The sequence below is a fragment of the Muntiacus reevesi genome, chromosome 2 (assembly GCF_963930625.1).
Source record: "Muntiacus reevesi chromosome 2, mMunRee1.1, whole genome shotgun sequence".
Taxonomy (NCBI): Eukaryota; Metazoa; Chordata; class Mammalia; order Artiodactyla; family Cervidae; genus Muntiacus; species Muntiacus reevesi.
Window position 1 is genome coordinate 5076846 of NC_089250.1, and position 18015 is coordinate 5094860.

At 42.5% G+C, this 18015-nt stretch overlaps 1 protein-coding gene across 2 annotated transcripts in view; it reads left to right on the top strand.

Moving 5' to 3' along the window:
• The window catches only part of BTBD3 (BTB domain containing 3), a 33019-nt gene extending 22976 nt beyond the window's left edge, over positions 1-10043 (top strand). Inside the window, exons 2-5 of one of the 2 annotated variants that reach the window (XM_065920871.1) lie at positions 891-1823; positions 2305-2395; positions 2943-3061; positions 6102-10043. In XM_065920871.1, coding sequence (XP_065776943.1) covers positions 1486-1823; positions 2305-2395; positions 2943-3061; positions 6102-7134 — 1581 coding nt within the window. In that variant the 5' untranslated portion in view covers positions 891-1485 and the 3' untranslated portion in view covers positions 7135-10043. The remainder of the gene's footprint in view (positions 1-890; positions 1824-2304; positions 2396-2942; positions 3062-6101) is intronic. The other variant, XM_065920872.1, reaches the window with a different exon arrangement.
• Positions 10044-18015: the final 7972 nt, after the last annotated feature.

Consider the following 18015-nt stretch of genomic DNA (forward strand, 5'->3'; position numbering starts at 1 on the left):
CCCTTGGGAGCAGCCAGAGTGCCGGGCTTGTCTCGTCAGTCCCCCTGGAGGTACCTGTGCGTGTGTGGAGCCTGTCCTTACCCAGCGAAGCTAGAAACTGTTGGGGGATTCACGTCTGTGAAAACCACCCAGTAGTTGGTATTACTCTGATTCAAAGCAGAGGGAACCTGTTTGCATCTTAACTACATAGCAACAGAACATACATCATTTTGCATAGTCTTGTTAATGACTGTGTGTTAGAATTTGTGGATTATATTCTTTAAAATTGTGATGAAGCTAACTGTAACCATAACATTTAGTTTGGATTTTTCGAAGTTCTGAACAGGGCCCCATTTCACATATTTTTAGTGAGTTGTAACCTTTAAATGCTGATTACCAGATTGGTCTCGTTTGAATCTTATTTTTACATTCAGAATGTGTCTTATGTTCCAGTGCAGCTAAACCTGCCGGTATCATTTTAGTCTAATTAACAGTATTTTGTGATCTGGGACTCCTGTCAAAGTTCATTATAGGAGCTAAAAAACACTGGGAGGTAAAATGAACACATGACCTCATCTCCTGTTTTGCACTAGACTCTAGCTTGCATTCAAAGAGACTAAAAATGGAAAAAGAAAAATTTCATTCTTTTATTACATTAAGCTCTAATAAATGTGTTTAATATGACTTCTCTATGTATAATCCCTTTTAGCTGGTAAAATGGAGGGCTTTGTTTGAAGCACTAGAAACTAAATGCTGCTAGGAGAAAGATTTTACTAGAAACATAGAGTAGATATCAGTCCCTAAGCTTTGTTAATTGATCCTGCTTGTTTAACTGGGGAAATAAAAATGCACGTCTGCTGAAGAGAACTCTGTGGACATAAACTCTTCCTGTTTTCAAATATGTTTCATAGGTGTTTATCTTATTTAAGTGTGCAGTCATATAGTAGCCAAGAGAATGCAACTGCTGTTCCTTTAACGTCAGAACGATGCACGCTACAATAGGTGTCACTGTTTGGCTTGGTCCAATCATGGTTGGTGACTTCAGCTATTGGCTCTGAGCACTGGCTGTCTGACTCCATCTGCAGGGCTGTAATACCTACTCTCCTCCGGTCCATTCACCACACAACTTCAGCCGGCTGAACAGACTCACGCAGCTCCAGCACATCTTGATAACCTAATTCAGAAAACAAGCACCACGGCTCTCTCTGCCTGTCGTCTCCTCTCAGTGTAGCGTTTTCAGGCGATCTAGGAAACTGGGTTATTTTTATGAGCAAATAAGAGAAACAGGAATCATGATGGGGATGTACTTAACAGACCCAGTACTGGATAAAACTTAAAACCAGTGTCTCATTCAACATAGTAAAAAGGTCACCTTGCCTGCCTGAGAAAAGAAGCAAAATATCAGCTTGTTGGTTTCAGTTCTCATCTCAGCTCGTGCTAGCCTCTTTTCCCCGATGCTCGCACCGACTTGGGATATCTGGCTATAAAGAGAGACCCACTGTACTCATGGTAGATGACAAGGAAAGGAACATGAAATGTCTCACCTTCTTCTTGATGCTTCCAGAGACGGTAAAGAACAGGTCCAAGAAAAGCTCGAAGAAAACAAATCAGAGCAGCAGCAGCAGCAGCAGCAACGGCAGCAGCAAGTTGCCTCCAGTTTGTTATGAAATAATTACCTTGAAGACTAAAAAGAAGAAGAAGATGGCTGCTGACATATTCCCCCGCAAAAAGCCAGCCAGCTCCAGCAGCACCACTGTCCAGCAGTACCACCAGCAGAATCTCAGTAACAACAACCTTATTCCCGCCCCGAACTGGCAGGGGCTCTATCCCACCATTAGGGAGAGGTAAGTGCCGGGCCAGCATATTTACTGGAAAAGTTTTCCTGTGTTGAAGTCTCTGCTTTTGCACAACCTGTAATGTATTTTAACATAAATCTGTGTTTCCTCTTTCCCAGCAGCTTTATTGGTAATGGAAAACTGCCTTGTATCTTTTCCAGAGCAGTACAGCTGTTTTCCTCTTAGATAAAAATGTTTTTGTAAGCTGTAACATTTAAGTGACAGGGTTGTGTCTTTGGGTTATAGGAGATAGAAACCTCTTATTTGTCCTTAGGTCTAAAAAAAGTTTGGATAACTTTTTTTTTTTAACTTTAGTTACTTTCATATGTCTGCAGTGATTACAAATGCAGTTGTATAGTTGGAACCTTGATTTGTAGTTTTATCCCGAAGTTACTCAAAGGGTGTTTATCTTGTGACTCTTCCCTGGGTTTTTTATGTTGGGGAGGGGGTGTTACAATGCTGTGAATTAATGGGTCGCCTCTGTTTATAGAAATGCGGTGATGTTCAATAATGATCTGATGGCAGACGTCCACTTTGTGGTTGGGCCACCAGGCGGGACTCAGCGGTTGCCAGGACACAAAGTAAGCAGCAGCTGCATTGCCGGCTTCGCCCTGGGCGCGCCACCGAGGGGCCCTCTCCCTGAGCCCCGAGCGGCGCCGCGCAGCTTGCAGGCAGTGCGCGGCTCCCCATCGCAGAGCAGGCACAGCCTCTCCAGAGGGCCTTGGCCACGCTTAATTTTTTTTTTCTTTGTTTCCTTCTACCCTGCTTTATATCCCCCACAAAAACATGCCCTCTTCACGCCCCAGTCATGGGAAGTTGTTGTGATAGTTTGGGAAAGTCATACGTTGACCCTTCTAGAAATCAGTTAGATATGCTTTTGTTTATTTTATACTGAGGGACCCTGTGTATTAATCTCTGAAAGCCTTGATAATTAGCAGCACAGAGACTAGTTTGCATGAACTTCTGTCTTTTGCTTTCATAGCCAGATCCTCTGGACCTTGGCTTTGTCAGTAGAGCAGGTGTTAGGTGCTCTGTGTCCACTGATCACTTTAGAGTTGTTTTTCTGGAATGATTTGCTGAAAATGTTTTCAATTTGGTGCATGAAATAAGATTTCCCCTTTTCCACAGTACGTCTTAGCTGTTGGGAGCTCTGTGTTCCATGCAATGTTTTACGGAGAACTTGCCGAGGACAAAGATGAGATCCGTATACCAGATGTCGACCCTGCAGCTTTCCTCACCATGCTGAAGTAAGCCTCACACGTGTGTTTGGGAAGAGTTTGTGCTGTGTTTGTGCTCTGCTGGCTTCACAGTTAAATGTAACTTCCAGGTAACACAAAAGAGGCTGATGAAGAAAGGGGCGCTGCTTTTACCTAATAAATGTTTTCAAAGAACACTCCTGTGCATCCTGCCGTGGAAAGCATGTGGGATGAAGCAGGCATTTCTAATCACACCTTGGTGTGGGATTTAGGGGCAAGTGGCATACAGTGATTTCATCTTTAATGACTTATAATTAAAGATAACTTTCTGGTTAGGGATTATCTAACAGAATATGTTCTCTGTGTGTGTGAAGTCTTTAGAAACACATAAGTTATATTTTGGTGTCACAATTCCAGAAATTGTATGCATTATTTAAATTCTACCAGTTAGGAGGTTTTTAAGTTTTCTAGAAGTTATTGTTTCCTGTCAGCAAATATAAAATTAATTATCTGATCTTGATGCACACATACATACACATGCTCTCACATAAAGTCACATACCATTTCTCAAGGGTAAGAAGCATTTGCATTTTGTAGTAAAGGAGAAATTTTTGAAAGATTTGATTAATTTTCTATAGTTTTATATGGATTTGTTCAGAAAAACTTTAATTGGTCATTCAGAAATACACTTATAAGATACACATTTATTTAAAAAATAGTTTTCTATCTCATGAGTCTTTTTCAAAATCCAGTACATGTTAACCAGGTAAATAGAATCTTTTTCTCTGACGTGGCTTGATGCTGGACAATGTTATAGTCTTCAGTGTGTGATTAGAGTCCAGTGATTATTTTAAGTGATGTTTAGGTGATTTTTGTTGAGCCTTATTCTAGCAGACCAAAGTATATCAGAGTTCAAGGTTATGTGCTGCTGTAGGGCTGTTGAGTCATTGGAGTGCATTACAGTGTTTGTTGAAAAAAAATATTCATTGGGTCAAGTTGGACAGTAATCCCACAAACAATTAAAATGTTAATATATATTGTTTTCTGCCTACTGAAAAATAAGTATTATAGTTAATTCCTAAACTTTAAAGTGTTGTAATTCTTTATTTATAATCTAGTTTTGAAATCCGTCTGTTACTCTTTAGAACTTTCACAGTGGGAGATGTTGGGAAATCAGAGGCAAATGAGCATGTAAAGTACCAAAACATAAACTAATCCACCTCTTTCAACCAACAGAGACTTTATGACTTTTGTAATCTCTTAGAGATCTACTTATAGAAACCTGTCTTACCTGTAGGAATTTTTGTGTGCTGTTTTCCCCCCGGGAAGTTAGCTTTGTATATTTGACATTGTTTCTGTTGCAGAGGAGAATGCTGACACTAGTTTGGTGTTTTGGCGTCACTGTAGTCAAGCAGAGTGTTCTGTTGCTGCAGAAATATGTGCATAATTAGAAAGCCTGAGTACTAGTCACACAGTTCCATTTCACCAAAGCCGTTTGATTCATCATTTGACAAACATCTTTTCTTATAAATGTGTTGCCTAGAATATATCTTGACACAGCTTTTAAAATTATACGTGCAGTCCACGTAAAGCGGTGAGGATCAGAAACATAGCAGGCGCCGTTTACTGCCGTGCCGTGCTGGATCAGCACTGCGTGATCACCTGGGCGAGCGGAGGCCAGGCTTGCTTCACCCCTGTGTTGTGGGTGGAGCAGCAGTGCTGCTGAGAAGGGCGTTGCCAGGAAGGAAGAGAAGGCTGCTCACTTGCCCGTCCAGGGTGAGAGCCGCAGGGTGCTGACCGTGCTGCAGAGTCCTCCTGCGGTCCCCGAGCTCCGGTCAGGGCATCACTGCTGCGGGCATCTTGGCCAGCAGTTTTGCCATCTTGCCAGTAGCTGTCTTAGTCTCTCAGAGAAGAGTAAGGGCTTCCTTGGAGCAAAAGTGCAGCTTCCATTTGTAGTTGCAATCATTGTTCTCATTGCCATCCTTATTTTTTTTTTGTATTTTCTCACAGAAGCCCTCTAATTTCTTGTTTCACTAAGGAAAACTTCATAGCCAAGTTGCTAAACACCTTAGCTAGAAACTTTTTAAAAATTATGTTTATTAGTATGTATTTTTCACCTGTGTGCAGTTCTCACTGACTTACCTCTTGGTCAACGATAGAATATGAAAGAAGCAGATGATTTCTACCTTGACATACCATCCTGGGAGATTGCCACTGTCCCCCAAAACAGTAAGAAGTGTCTCCTGGAATGCAGACACTTCACAGAAGCACACAAATAGTGCATATTTAGGCTTTCTTACTTTGTCTTTTAATTAAATATATCTGGAAATGATGTATTATTTAATTCTGAAGGTGGAAGGAATGTGTGGAGGAGAAGAAAGAATTTAGAGGTTTTTTTTTAAAAAAAAAAAGCAGATACAAAGCCTGCATTGGATTCTATGTAAAGTTAACTGTGAGATAGCATCAAGCATCAAAGCCCATACTTAAAACTCATTGAACTTGGGATTACTTGAAAAATATCTTTTTAAGATCAGATTTTATTTTGTGCTTCAGGAAAATCCAAGTCATTCTTAGTTAAAAGCATCAAGATGCAATCATTGCTAACATTACAATATTAAAGATGTTTGTTTCCATCTGAATGCACAGAAAAATTTTTAAGAAAACTATATACATATATTTCTTCTAAAACATGGGAATTATTTCTAATTAAATATAATGCAGTATATATGTATAATATAATTTTGCTATTTTTCCCCTAATAGTAACTGTCTTTTATCTCAGCCCTTTCTCAAACACTTCTAGAATCCTCGATTTTTTACCCCCTTTGAGAGGACAGGGAACATAGCTTTAAGATAGAGGCTACAGTGGTTACATGAAGTTAATGTCTTTAATTATACACACTTGCTACTAAATTGAAGTGCTGATGATTTATGAATGTATTTCAGATGTTGCTACAATGTCTAATCATTTTTGTAATAACTGCCACATAAGATGATTTTCTTGGAACTAACTTGAAAGTAGTTGCATCTTTTCTTGCTGGACACGCTCATTTGGTGAAAATTCCATTTACACGCCGGACTCTTTCTTGCAGATACATCTATTGTGATGAAATTGACTTGGCTGCTGACACGGTCTTGGCCACTCTTTATGCTGCCAAGAAGTACATCGTCCCTCACCTCGCCAGGGCCTGCGTCAATTTCCTGGAGACCAGCCTGAGCGCCAAGAACGCCTGTGTGCTCCTGTCCCAGAGCTGCTTGTTCGAGGAGCCGGACCTCACGCAGCGCTGCTGGGAGGTGATCGACGCCCAGGCCGAGCTGGCGCTCAAGTCCGAGGGGTTCTGCGACATCGACTTCCAGACCCTGGAAAGCATCCTCCGCAGGGAAACTCTGAATGCCAAAGAAATTGTGGTCTTCGAGGCCGCTCTCAACTGGGCTGAGGTGGAATGCCAGCGACAGGACCTGGCTTTGAGCATTGAGAACAAGCGCAAGGTGCTGGGCAAGGCGCTCTACTTGATCCGCATCCCGACCATGGCCCTGGACGATTTCGCCAACGGTGCTGCGCAGTCCGGCGTCTTGACTCTGAACGAGACCAACGACATCTTCCTCTGGTACACGGCGGCCAAGAAGCCCGAGCTGCAGTTCGTGAGCAAGGCCCGCAAGGGGCTGGTGCCGCAGCGCTGCCACCGCTTCCAGTCCTGCGCCTACCGGAGCAACCAGTGGCGCTACCGGGGCCGCTGCGACAGCATCCAGTTCGCCGTGGACAAGAGGGTCTTCATCGCGGGCTTCGGGCTGTACGGCTCCAGCTGCGGCTCGGCCGAGTACAGCGCCAAGATCGAGCTCAAGCGGCAGGGCGTGGTCCTGGGGCAGAACCTCAGCAAGTACTTCTCGGACGGCTCGAGCAGCACGTTCCCCGTGTGGTTCGAGTACCCGGTGCAGATCGAGCCGGACACCTTCTACACGGCCAGCGTCATCCTGGACGGCAACGAGCTGAGCTACTTCGGGCAGGAAGGCATGACGGAGGTGCAGTGTGGCAAGGTCACCGTGCAGTTCCAGTGCTCGTCCGACAGCACCAACGGCACGGGCGTGCAGGGCGGCCAGATCCCCGAGCTCATCTTCTACGCCTGAGCGCGCCGGCTCCCGCTTCCGCTCGGCTCGGCCGCAGCCAGCCGTCGGCGGGCTGTTCGTGAGGGTCGGAGCTGTGCGGTTCTGATTTCTTTCAACCTTTTTCATTATGTACAGGCAAAAATGCAGCACTCAGCTTTTAACTGTATGCCGGAAAGCCAAATTCTTAGCAAGGCTTGTGGTTCTTAGAGTTGCATCTATCCACCCGGGGAGATTTTGCATTCTTCTCCAACTGCCCCACTGACCTCCCAGTTTAAGAACATTTTTGGATCACCTCAGATTTCCTTTTGCGCTTTATTTTGAGAAAGAGAAAGAAATACTCTAAAATAACAGTAGCAATTATTTTTAAATGGAAACCCTCCCTCTCCCCAAACAGATAAACCTCAGTGTACAATTTTGAAAGACATTTTGCTTGATAATAAGTAATAATTTAGAAAGTAGACAGTAGTCATCTTTACCTTCTTATTTCCTTTTAAATATTTTGGGCATTTGCTTTTGGACATTGCTTTTTCTTAAATCCTAAATTCATAAGTTTGTTAAATTTTTAAACTGCAGCTGTCGATGGAAGGTAAAATAAGTAAGAAATTGGAAGTTTTAGATTACGACTTTTGCTACAAGCAAATTTATGTTCTTTTAGTTTAGAAGACAGGCAGTTCCAGTACAGAGGCTTCTTTTAAAAGTAACTAAATTGCAAAACTTTATTGTCAACTAGAGAAAAATTGCAGGTCTGTTAATTGAAACTAAAATAGTCTTAAAAGGAAGCCTGAAAAGGTCCCACATGACAAATAGTTTAATTGATGGCACATTATAATCCAGAGTTTGAAAAAGTCAAGCTCTTTTCTCCCTGCTTAGCTTCTGATCCCCGCCACTTGCTGGTTTTCAAAAGTTGTACTGTATAGAACTCCTGTTCCCCCATTCCCATGAAAAGAGGACCAAACGATTTCTTCAGATGAATGGAATAACAGTTAGTTTTGTAGTGCCACATGTTAATGTAATAAGATACTTTATGCATTGATTTTTTTTTTTTTAATCTGAAATATATTTTACCTAATCTACTTTGACCACACTCTCTCTTCTTCGTTAATTATGATTCTGTCCCGTTCCTGGACTGCTAGAATCTGGCCTGTGACCATCTGAACGAGCCAATGTATGCCTGCAGGGTTTTTAAAAAAATGGTCTGGAGTGATAAACTCTGATAAATTAATGTTCACTGCCTCAGCATCACATCCAGTTCTCTCTTTTTTTTTTTCCCATGGATAGTGTAAACAAAGGAGGGAAAAGCTCATCAAAACATTCTCCTTCAGCAAAGGCTTGTGCTGGCTTAGTGCCCGTGACCCCAGTGGTGCCCACTGCGGTCGCTCCCAGTTGAAGTATCCACGTGTTTCTGGGCAGCTTCTCTGCCCAGTGTGGTCCTGAGATGGCTTCCCCGCCACCCAGAGTGTGGTCCCTGGCCACCTCCTTCTCCTGTTCTGTGAGCCCGAAGCTGGCTCTGGAGCGGGGGCTAGTCCCGGGGTGGGTGTGCGCGTGGCTGCCCGTGCGCATGCACTGCGCAGCGGCGCAGGAACTGTCTCCTGGCGCCCGGCCAGCGGGGCCGGGACAGAAGGGTCCCCCTGCCGGCCCACCCGGCCCGCAGAGGACTGCCTGTGCTTCCGGGCCGCTTCTCCCCCCCGTAGACGTGGGCTGCTGCTTCGGCCGGCTTCCCCGATGGAGAAAAACACTGGATTACAGGAGTGCTTTAATCGTCTTTGCCCTTACTGTGTCTGTTAGCATGGAGGGTCAGAAGCTGTTACCGGTGACTAAGAGATGAGTGCTCCCGGGACTACCTTCCAGAGTTGTCTAACAGTTATTTCTTATTAGCAAGATGACAGATAGTATTTGTGGCAAACCGTCTATGAAACGGAGGTACGTTTTCAATTAAAAAAAATACTTCTACAAAGGGTTTTGTTTATAAATTATGGTTAAACGTTTCGGTAACTCATAGCTACCTTGCGTTTGGTAGACTATAGACTTACCTGATTGGAAGGCACTTATGTATAAGCCAGAGGAGAAGAAACTTTTTGGCACTAATTTCATCATACTAGATTGTTGTTGGGGGGGAGTGTGATAACCTTGTTCATTCAGTAACACCCACGATCAGTGCTCCTCTTAGCTGCCCTCCAGAGGCTGGGAAACTGCTGGTGAGAGCCCCACGAGAGCCTGTATACTGGGTATGGAAGAACTTAATTATATGATAATTGCTGTCACTTGAAAAAGAAAAAAAAAAAAACCCGTCATCTGATTGGCTGGTGCCAAGAGCTGTGGTATAAATTTGAAGATTGTATTTAAAATAAGAAAATGTTATCTTTTAAATCCTATTCTCCCTTCTGCGTTTTCAATGACATGGAATTAAGGCTAATGTGCTCGCTTTATTTTCTTTGGTAATCTCAAATTTTGTAGCTTTTAAAACTAGAAACCATTGTTCTGACAAGGCAGGCAACTGTAGTGCATAAACACGATTTTATGAAACACTGCCCTGTAGATGCTTTTCCCCATGTATCTGGCAGTCTTTGTTGTCGTTTATATCCTGGGGATAAGGGGAACTAGGCTAGCAGTTCTAATGTGACATTCTTTAAGCATATCTTAATATAGTATTTAAGTAAATGGTCTAATTTCTACATAATTATTGCACTGAAATGTCTTTTTTTTTTTAAGGTGTCTAAATAAGCTTGCTAATTCAAGACACAGCCAGTTGTGCATCAGAGTGCTTGAATTCAGGAGCTTACAGCATTATTTATGAAGGAAAAATATATAAATATGAAGTACCTCATGTTGAATGTTATTGTACTGTATTTTTAATGTAACAGTGCAGATCTTGTTAGACACATGAATGTGTATAATCATGTTAAATGCAAATAAAATAAAACCGGTTCATATATTTGTCTTCCTTAACATTGTTGTAGGTCCCTTAAAGTAGTAAAAAACCCATTCTGGCATTTTGGTGCCACTTAACCTTTTACAGAGATGGTTTTTGCAGGAGCATTTGTTTGCTAAGTTACTCGCGTATCACTGATCCCTAAAGAAGTAAAAATCTGGTAAAGAATAATAGAATAATGGACATGTTAATCGGTTGCATTGTTGAAACCCGAGTGTTAAGTCGATGCGAGAGTGAGTGGATGCGCTCATGTTCTGGTTGCGGAGTTTTGCAGTTGGCTGGCATTCTGGTGTCAGTTGCTCACAGACCTGTAGAGCTGCCTGCGCTCACTGCTGCCGACAGCAGATCACATCTAGTGTCAGTGTGGCCAGTGCTGCTTACTCCTGCTGCTACAACAGCTTACATCGAGGAGTAAAGATCAATGTGATGTGACAGTGATGAATATAATTTTATGTCCTCAACTGGTTTTCCATTATATTTCCCTATATCAAGTACATTATATACACACATAATTATATACACGCATTTTTTTTTCACTATAACTCTCTGTTACTTTTATATTAGAGTTTATTATGGAACCCTGTGTATTTGCTTAACCACTTCTTCTACCCTTAGTTCAGTTTCTATAACAAACCTGCTCAAAGGAATTTTGGAATTATTCCGTAGAATAAAAGAACTGGAAATATCCATTCTCATCAGCTTAATTACAGCCTTAATTGCAAAGATCTTTAATCCAGCAAAGTCTTAGCCATTATTATCTCCTCGCTGTTGCTCTTTAAGCTTAATCCACGTGTGTTTGTTTCAGTATCCCAAGACAATTGGAAGTGATGGTCCTTTATTGTTGGCACTCAGGATCAACACTTCACCGAAATTATACTTTCTTCCCAGTGACTCTGACTTCCCTACAAAAGCCATGGACTTAACATTGAGGAGGAAAAAAACAAAAAAACAAAACAGGAAGGAGAAAAATTATTCCTGGGGAAGTAAGTAGCATGAAACTCAGAGGCCAAAACAAGGAAGTAACTCTGAGAACCTGCAGTATCTTGTATTAGAGAGCGCTGTGTGTGCCTTTGAGGTGCTGCAGTAGATGACTGTGCTTTTTGATTTCTAATCAATATATTTTAGCATACTTTCTGAGCCATTTACATTTATTGGTCAGCTACTTTCTTTGCTCAGAACTTCATGTTATCCTCCAATTTTTTTAAGAGAAGATCATCTAACAAAACTAAAACTGGGGGGAAATTTCAACAATAGAATCTCTTTGTTTATTTCTATAACTGCCCTAAGGGCTGGTGAGAAAAGTGTTTCAACCAAGATACAGTTTAGTAGGTGTGAAGAAAATATTTGTGAGGAAGACAGGGGTTGACTTGGTCATACATACAACAAGCAGTATGTGACTCTGATATCTGTAGGCTACCCACTGAAGTGTCTGGGTACGTTTGCCTAAGGTGGGCACCCCCCTGTTGTTCCTTCTCAGCCTTTTTGAGTGGGGGCGATGAGGAAGGTACCATTCCTGTTTATGCAGATCTTAAATGTCCTTAAAATGGTAGTTTTCTATTTGCCTGTTTACTTAAATGTCCATTGGACAGCAGTTGTACCAGCAGATGCTACTGTTTTATACTTGGCCGTCTGAAAAACCAAATATCAAGAGATATAGTTAAACAAAAAAACCCACCATTTACTTTGTCAAATCCATACTTTGTGTATTGGACATAGTTAACATTTCCTGTTAAACCACTACCCCTGAATCTTTGGTTTGTTCCTACTACCTCCAGTAGGAACCAAGCTGAGTGGTAAGATGAGGGGCTGTGCTTTAGATGGCAGGGAAGATTTTTTCACTTCATGCAGCAGCAGTACAGAAATTATTTCAAAGTAAAGGTGTATTTTTTTGTTTTTATGACTTAGATGAACGGTTTATATTTAATAGACCATCACTTTTACATCAGTTTATTTTAGAAGAATGAAACTATACCAGGAAAAAATTTTAAGTAAGTCATACTAGTCGGCTTGTTAATTTAATTTTGTATTTTTTGACTTATTTCATTGAAGTATAGTTGATCTGCAGTGTTGTTAGTTTCTGCCGTACAGCTAAAGTCTCACACACACACTCATATATGTAAACTACTGCATGATTGCACTCATCTCACATGCTAGCAAAGTATTGCTCAAAATTTTCCAAGCCAGGCTTCAACAGTACATGAACCGTGAATTTCCAGATGTTCAAGCTGGATTTAGAAAAGGCAGATGAACCAGAAATCAAATTGCCAACATCCATTGGATCGTCAAAAAAGCAAGAGAGTTCCAGAAGAACATCTACTTCTGCTTTATTGACTATGCCAAAGCCTTTGACTGTGTGGATCACAACAAAGTGGAAAGTTATTAAAGAGATGGGAATACCAGACCACCTGACCTGCCTCCTGAGAAACCTGTATGCAGGTCAGGAAATAATAGTTAGAACTGGACATGGAACAACAGACTGGTTCCAAATCGGGAAATGGGTACTTCAAGGATGTATACTGTCACTCTGCTTATTTAACTTCTATGCAGAGTACATCATGAGAAATGCTGGACTGGATGAAGCACAAGCTGGAATCAAGATTGCCAGGAGAAATATCAATAGATATGCAAATGACACCACCCTTGATGAACGTGAAAGAGGAGAGTGAAAAGTTGACTTAAAACTCAACATTCAGAAAACTAAGATCATGGCATCTGGTCCCATCACTTCATGGCAAATAGATGGGGAAACAATGGAAACAGAAACTTTATTTTTGGAAACTCCAAAATCACTGCAGATGGTGACTGCAGCCATGAAATTAAAAGATGCTTGCTCCTTGGAAGAAAAGTTACCACCAACCTAGACAGCATGTTAAGAAGCAGAGACAGTACTTTGCCAACAAAGGTCCGCTAGTCAAAGCTGTGGTTTTTCCAGTAGTCATGTATGGATGTGAGAGTTGAACTGGAAAGAAAGCTGAGCACCGAAGAATTGATGCTTTTGAACCATGGTGTTGGACAAGACTCTTGAGAGTCCCTTGGACAGAAAGGAGATCCAACCAGTCAATCCTAAAGGAAATCAGTCCTCAATATTCATTGGAAGGACTGATGGTGAAGCTGAAACTCCAATACTTTGGCCACCTGATGTGAAGAACTGACTCATTTGAAAAGACCCTGATGCTGGGAAAGATTGAAGGTGGGAGGAGAAGGGGACAACAGAGGATGAGATGGTTGGATGGCGTTGCTGACTCAATGGACATGAGTTTGAGTAAACTCTGGGAGTTGGTGATGGACAGGGAGACTTGACATGCTCCAGTCCATGGGGTCATAAAGAGTCAGACATGACTGAGTGACTGAACTGAACACATACATACACATTCCTTTTTCATTATGGTCTTTTTCAGATTGTTGGGGAATACAATTCCCTGTCCTATACAGCAGGACCTTGTTATTCATCTGTTCTATATAGCAATTTGCTCTGCTAATCTCAAGCTAATCCATCCTACCCCCCACCACCTTCCCCTTGGCACCCACAAGTCTGTGCTCTATCTGTGAGTCTGTTTCTGTTTTAGAGATAAGTCCAGGGCTTCCCTCATAGCTCAGTCGGTAAAGAGTCTGCCTGCAATGCAGGAGACCCGGGTTCGATTCCTGGGTCAGGAAGATCCCCTGGAGAAGGAAATGGCAATCCAGTCCAGTTTTCTTGCCTGGAAGATCCCATGGACAGAGGAGCCTGGCAGACTACAGTCCATGGGGTTCCAAGAGTCGGACACGACTAAACTACCCAACCATCATTTATGTTAAAATTTAGATTCCACATATAAGCTTTATCACATGGTATTCTCTTTCAGACTTGATTTAGCATGATAATCTAGGTCCATCTGTGTTGCTTCGAATGGCATTATTTCATTCTTTTTTATGGCTGAGTAGTATTTCATTGTATATACACCACATCTTCTTTATCCACTCATCTGTTGATGGACATTTAGGTTGCTTCCTTGTCTTTGCTATTGTAAATACTGCTGCTATAAATAAAGTATCATTTTGAATTATCTTTTTGTATCTTTTAGAATTAGAGTTTTGTCTAGATACTTGCTCAGGGATGAGATTGCTAAATCATATTGCAGCTCTATTTTTAGTTTTTTTATGGAAAATTCCATACTGTTTTCCATAGTGGCTCCACCAATTTACATTCCCCCAGCAGTGTAGCAGGGTTCCCTTGTCTTCACACCCTCCTCAGCATGTTGGCCATTCTGACTGACAGGAGGTGTTACCTCATTGATTGTTCCTTTTAACAAGAAGTGCTTCAGTAAATCTTCATGAGCAGTATACAGCATAAAGACTGTTTTGGAAGAAACTAGAAAAGTACAGAATAATATTTTGATATGTGGCAGTCTTCACTGTGGCTGTACAATTTGCATTTTCCGTCCTAAACTATTATGTTCAAAAAATAATCAAAAGGAAGATAATAACTACTTAAGGGAGCTTCAAATAATCTTTCAAAGCTTGAAATGGAGGGTACTACCTTCTGCTGTATAGTAGAATACAAAAAAATACACTTCTGAGATTCTTTACATCTTAGAGAATGTTCACTTTTGTGCTTGCCTTAACCAGCTCCAAACTTAAAATTTTTTCTGCACCTTGTCCAATAATGCTGAAACAAACACTCAGAACACCTGAGCCTTACCCAATTCAAAACTCAAGAAAAATTTCAGTTCTGTGACTATTTGGAGGCATTAGTGGACTATAAGAATTTTAGCATTGTAGTTTCTCAGGAAAGATAGGTTTAATGCATCATTCGGGGGATTAACTCGGCATTCATTCATTCATTACTCATTCGTGGATCCTTGGCTTCATCCAGGCAGTAGAGGCGCTGGCCCAGCGCAGCACTGCCCTGCTGTTGGCGCCGGGCCTTGTGCACTACTGGCCTCCGCCCGCAGAAGTGCTGATTTGCTGGCTCTTGGGTGGGGCCTCAGAAATGGCCTCTCCTAGGAGCATGCACACAATGCTGACTGACAGCCTCGTCCGCAGATCACACTTTGAGTAACTCCCACCTAAGTGAATGATGATCGGGAGGAGTCTGTACAGGAATACAACAGTAGTTCTAAGAGGCAGTAGAAAAATGCCTTGGTTACCAATGAGAAGGAGCATCTAGATCAGCCACCAGTGGAAGAAAAAGCAATGCTGAGCTGGACTTTGAAGAATGTGTTAGAATTACTTAGTGTAGACTCATGACACAAATTAAAAGGGAAGGAATAAGGATTGGGGCTTTCCATGTGGCACTGGTGGTAAAGAACCTGCCTGGTAAAGAACAGATAAAGAACCCTGTTAATACAAGGAGACATAAGAGACGCGGATTTGATCCTGTGTTGGGAAGGTCCCCTGGAGGAGGAAGTGGCAACCCAGTATTCTTTCCTGGAGAATTCCATGGACAGAAGAGTCTGGTGGGCTACTGTCCATAGGCTCACAGAGTGGGACACAATTGACGTGACTTAGCGCTCACTCACACACACAGAGATGGGGATGAAGGGGGAATTCCAGAAGAGAGAGCAGAGGGGTAGTATTGGAAACAATATAGCTCACGTAGAGGGTACCTGGGGGAGAACAAGACTGCCTCCTGTGTGCCAGCGGTGGTGCAGGATAATGACCTGGGCAGGGACGGGGAGCACTTACACGTTCGCCTGAATTATGGGCTTTTATCTGCAGAATAAAGCAGTGACATTGAACATATTTGAGATAGATAAGGCAGCAGTTTCATGTTTTAAAAATGTTTTTCTGAACTTAAGGAAGGCCAGCCTGGATCAGACTAAAGGCAGAAGGAGAGGGTATGAGTAATGCACGCAAAGATCAGAGAGGGCTAGGGAACGGAGAGGAGGATGAGGATTCCAGAAAAACAGGAGAGACAGCCAGGGTCCAGTGGCTGTAACACCCAGTCAGAAGCGGGCTTGTGAAACTGGAGTGAAGCCTCATATTTACCTTTATGGAGAGGGAAAGAAAACAACTTTTATTCTACCATCCTCTGTAGATGGTTTATAGGTACCCATCCTTGATTCTAAGATTCTTTTCAGTTCAGTTCAGTTGCCCAGTCGTTTCCAACTCTTTGCAACCCCATGGACTGCAGCACGCCAGGCCTCCCTGTCCATCACCAACTCCTGGAATGTACTCAAACCCATTTCCATTGAGTCGGTGATGCCATCCAACCATCTCATCCTCTGTCATCCCCTTCTCCTCCTGCCGTCAGTCCCTCCCAGCATCAGGGTCTTTTCCAATGAGTCAGCTCTTCACATCAGGTGGCCAAAATATTGGAGTTTCAGCTTCAGCATCGGTCCTTCCAATGAACACTCAGGACTTTTTAGGAAGAAGAAAAACAAGAGAGTCCACTTACGGTGCTGGTTCATAGCTCAGGCTGCAGGAAGACTACGTGGATTTGAAGCTCTAATTGCATGTGGCTTCAGGCAAGTTACTTAACCTCTCTGAGCCTCAGTTCGCTTAAGAAGGCAGTAATAACTGCTTCCTCACAAAGTTATGTTGATGATTAAATAAAAATATTTCTAAGGAGCTTGTGACAGTACCTGGCAAACAGGAAGCATCTTTATAGTGTTATGTGAAACAAAATACAAAACGCCACAAATGAAACCCATGCATTTTCCTCTTCTGTACGCTTGTACAAAAACCAGTTTGCACACACTTTTAAGAAGTTGTCAGTGCCGAAAATTAAGTCATTTTGTTGCTGTCCTTTAAAATATCCAGCAAATAGGGAGTGTATAAAGTTACAAGGAGCTATGTTGTGAAATTCTCATATTTTAACTGAATTTTTAATAATTATTTAAATTCTGTGATGGTAATGAGAGGCAAATGAGATAGATGGATTCTAGTGTATCAAATGGCTTCTGTGCTAGAAAATTATCTAGGATTCTTCCGAAAAGTACCCTGGAAAAGCTGAATGTGAGAGCACTTGGTGTTTTTGAAAGATCTTTTGAAGACATTTTTCAGGAGGAGTCTGTTTTGCAAGTAAATGAATATCCCCTTTCCTAGTTCTGCTGGAGTCAAAGTAAGCTCTTTTCTTGGCTTAGAATCTTAGACAATTTTGGATATAACTCCTCCAAATATTTGGGGATTAAAATCAGTTTTAGCTTTGACATGATTTGCTGTGTGTTGAGAGCAGGTTTGACCTTTATTATGAGTGATGTGACTATTACAGGGACTGTTTCAAGGGCTGATTGTTTTTATTCAGGTAAACACAGGTGTGTCAGGAGCCCCGGCAGCTGAGTCGTGTCCCCCCGAGGGTGGCACTCCTCCTGCCCCCACCTCCCCGCGATGCACCCACCTGCAGGATCAGAGCTGGGCCCTGGTTTCCCAGAAGTTCGCTTCTGATCCCTTTATTCTGTATTCTCTGTTTTACAAAATATTACTTCAGGAGCCTCACCCCCAGAGATCCTCTTTTAGGGGCCAGTCACTTCTTTGCAAAGCATGAATGAGTGACTGTCATGCCCATGAAAGGTTGAGAACCCCTGGTGTAGACAAGTTGTGGTAAAACTTTTACACATGTGCACATCTAGCTTCTGCACTCTCTTCCCTGCTGGGGACTCCAGCATCACACATGCCCTAAAATCAGTCTGATGCTTATGTTCTGAAACCATGGATGCTGCAGCTCACCCCAAACAAAACCAAACTGCTGTCGGCGTTAGTGGATGAAATAAACTCGGGCTTTCAGAAGGCCCAGTCTCTGATTCCCTGACCTCTGGACCCTGACCTCTGGACCCTGACCTCTGCCTGTTGGGCTCACTCTTGTCAATGTCACTGTACCCCTCCAGCCCTCTAACCTGCACCCCAAACTTTAGAGACCCAGCCCTTTCATCAGTGTCTGGCCCACGGACCACGCCGCTTGTTTAAGTTCAGATCACCATTAACTGGTCTCAGCGCCTGCCCACGTTTGGCACACCAGTTCTCAGCCCTGTCTCTGGAACATGCCGCCTCCTTCA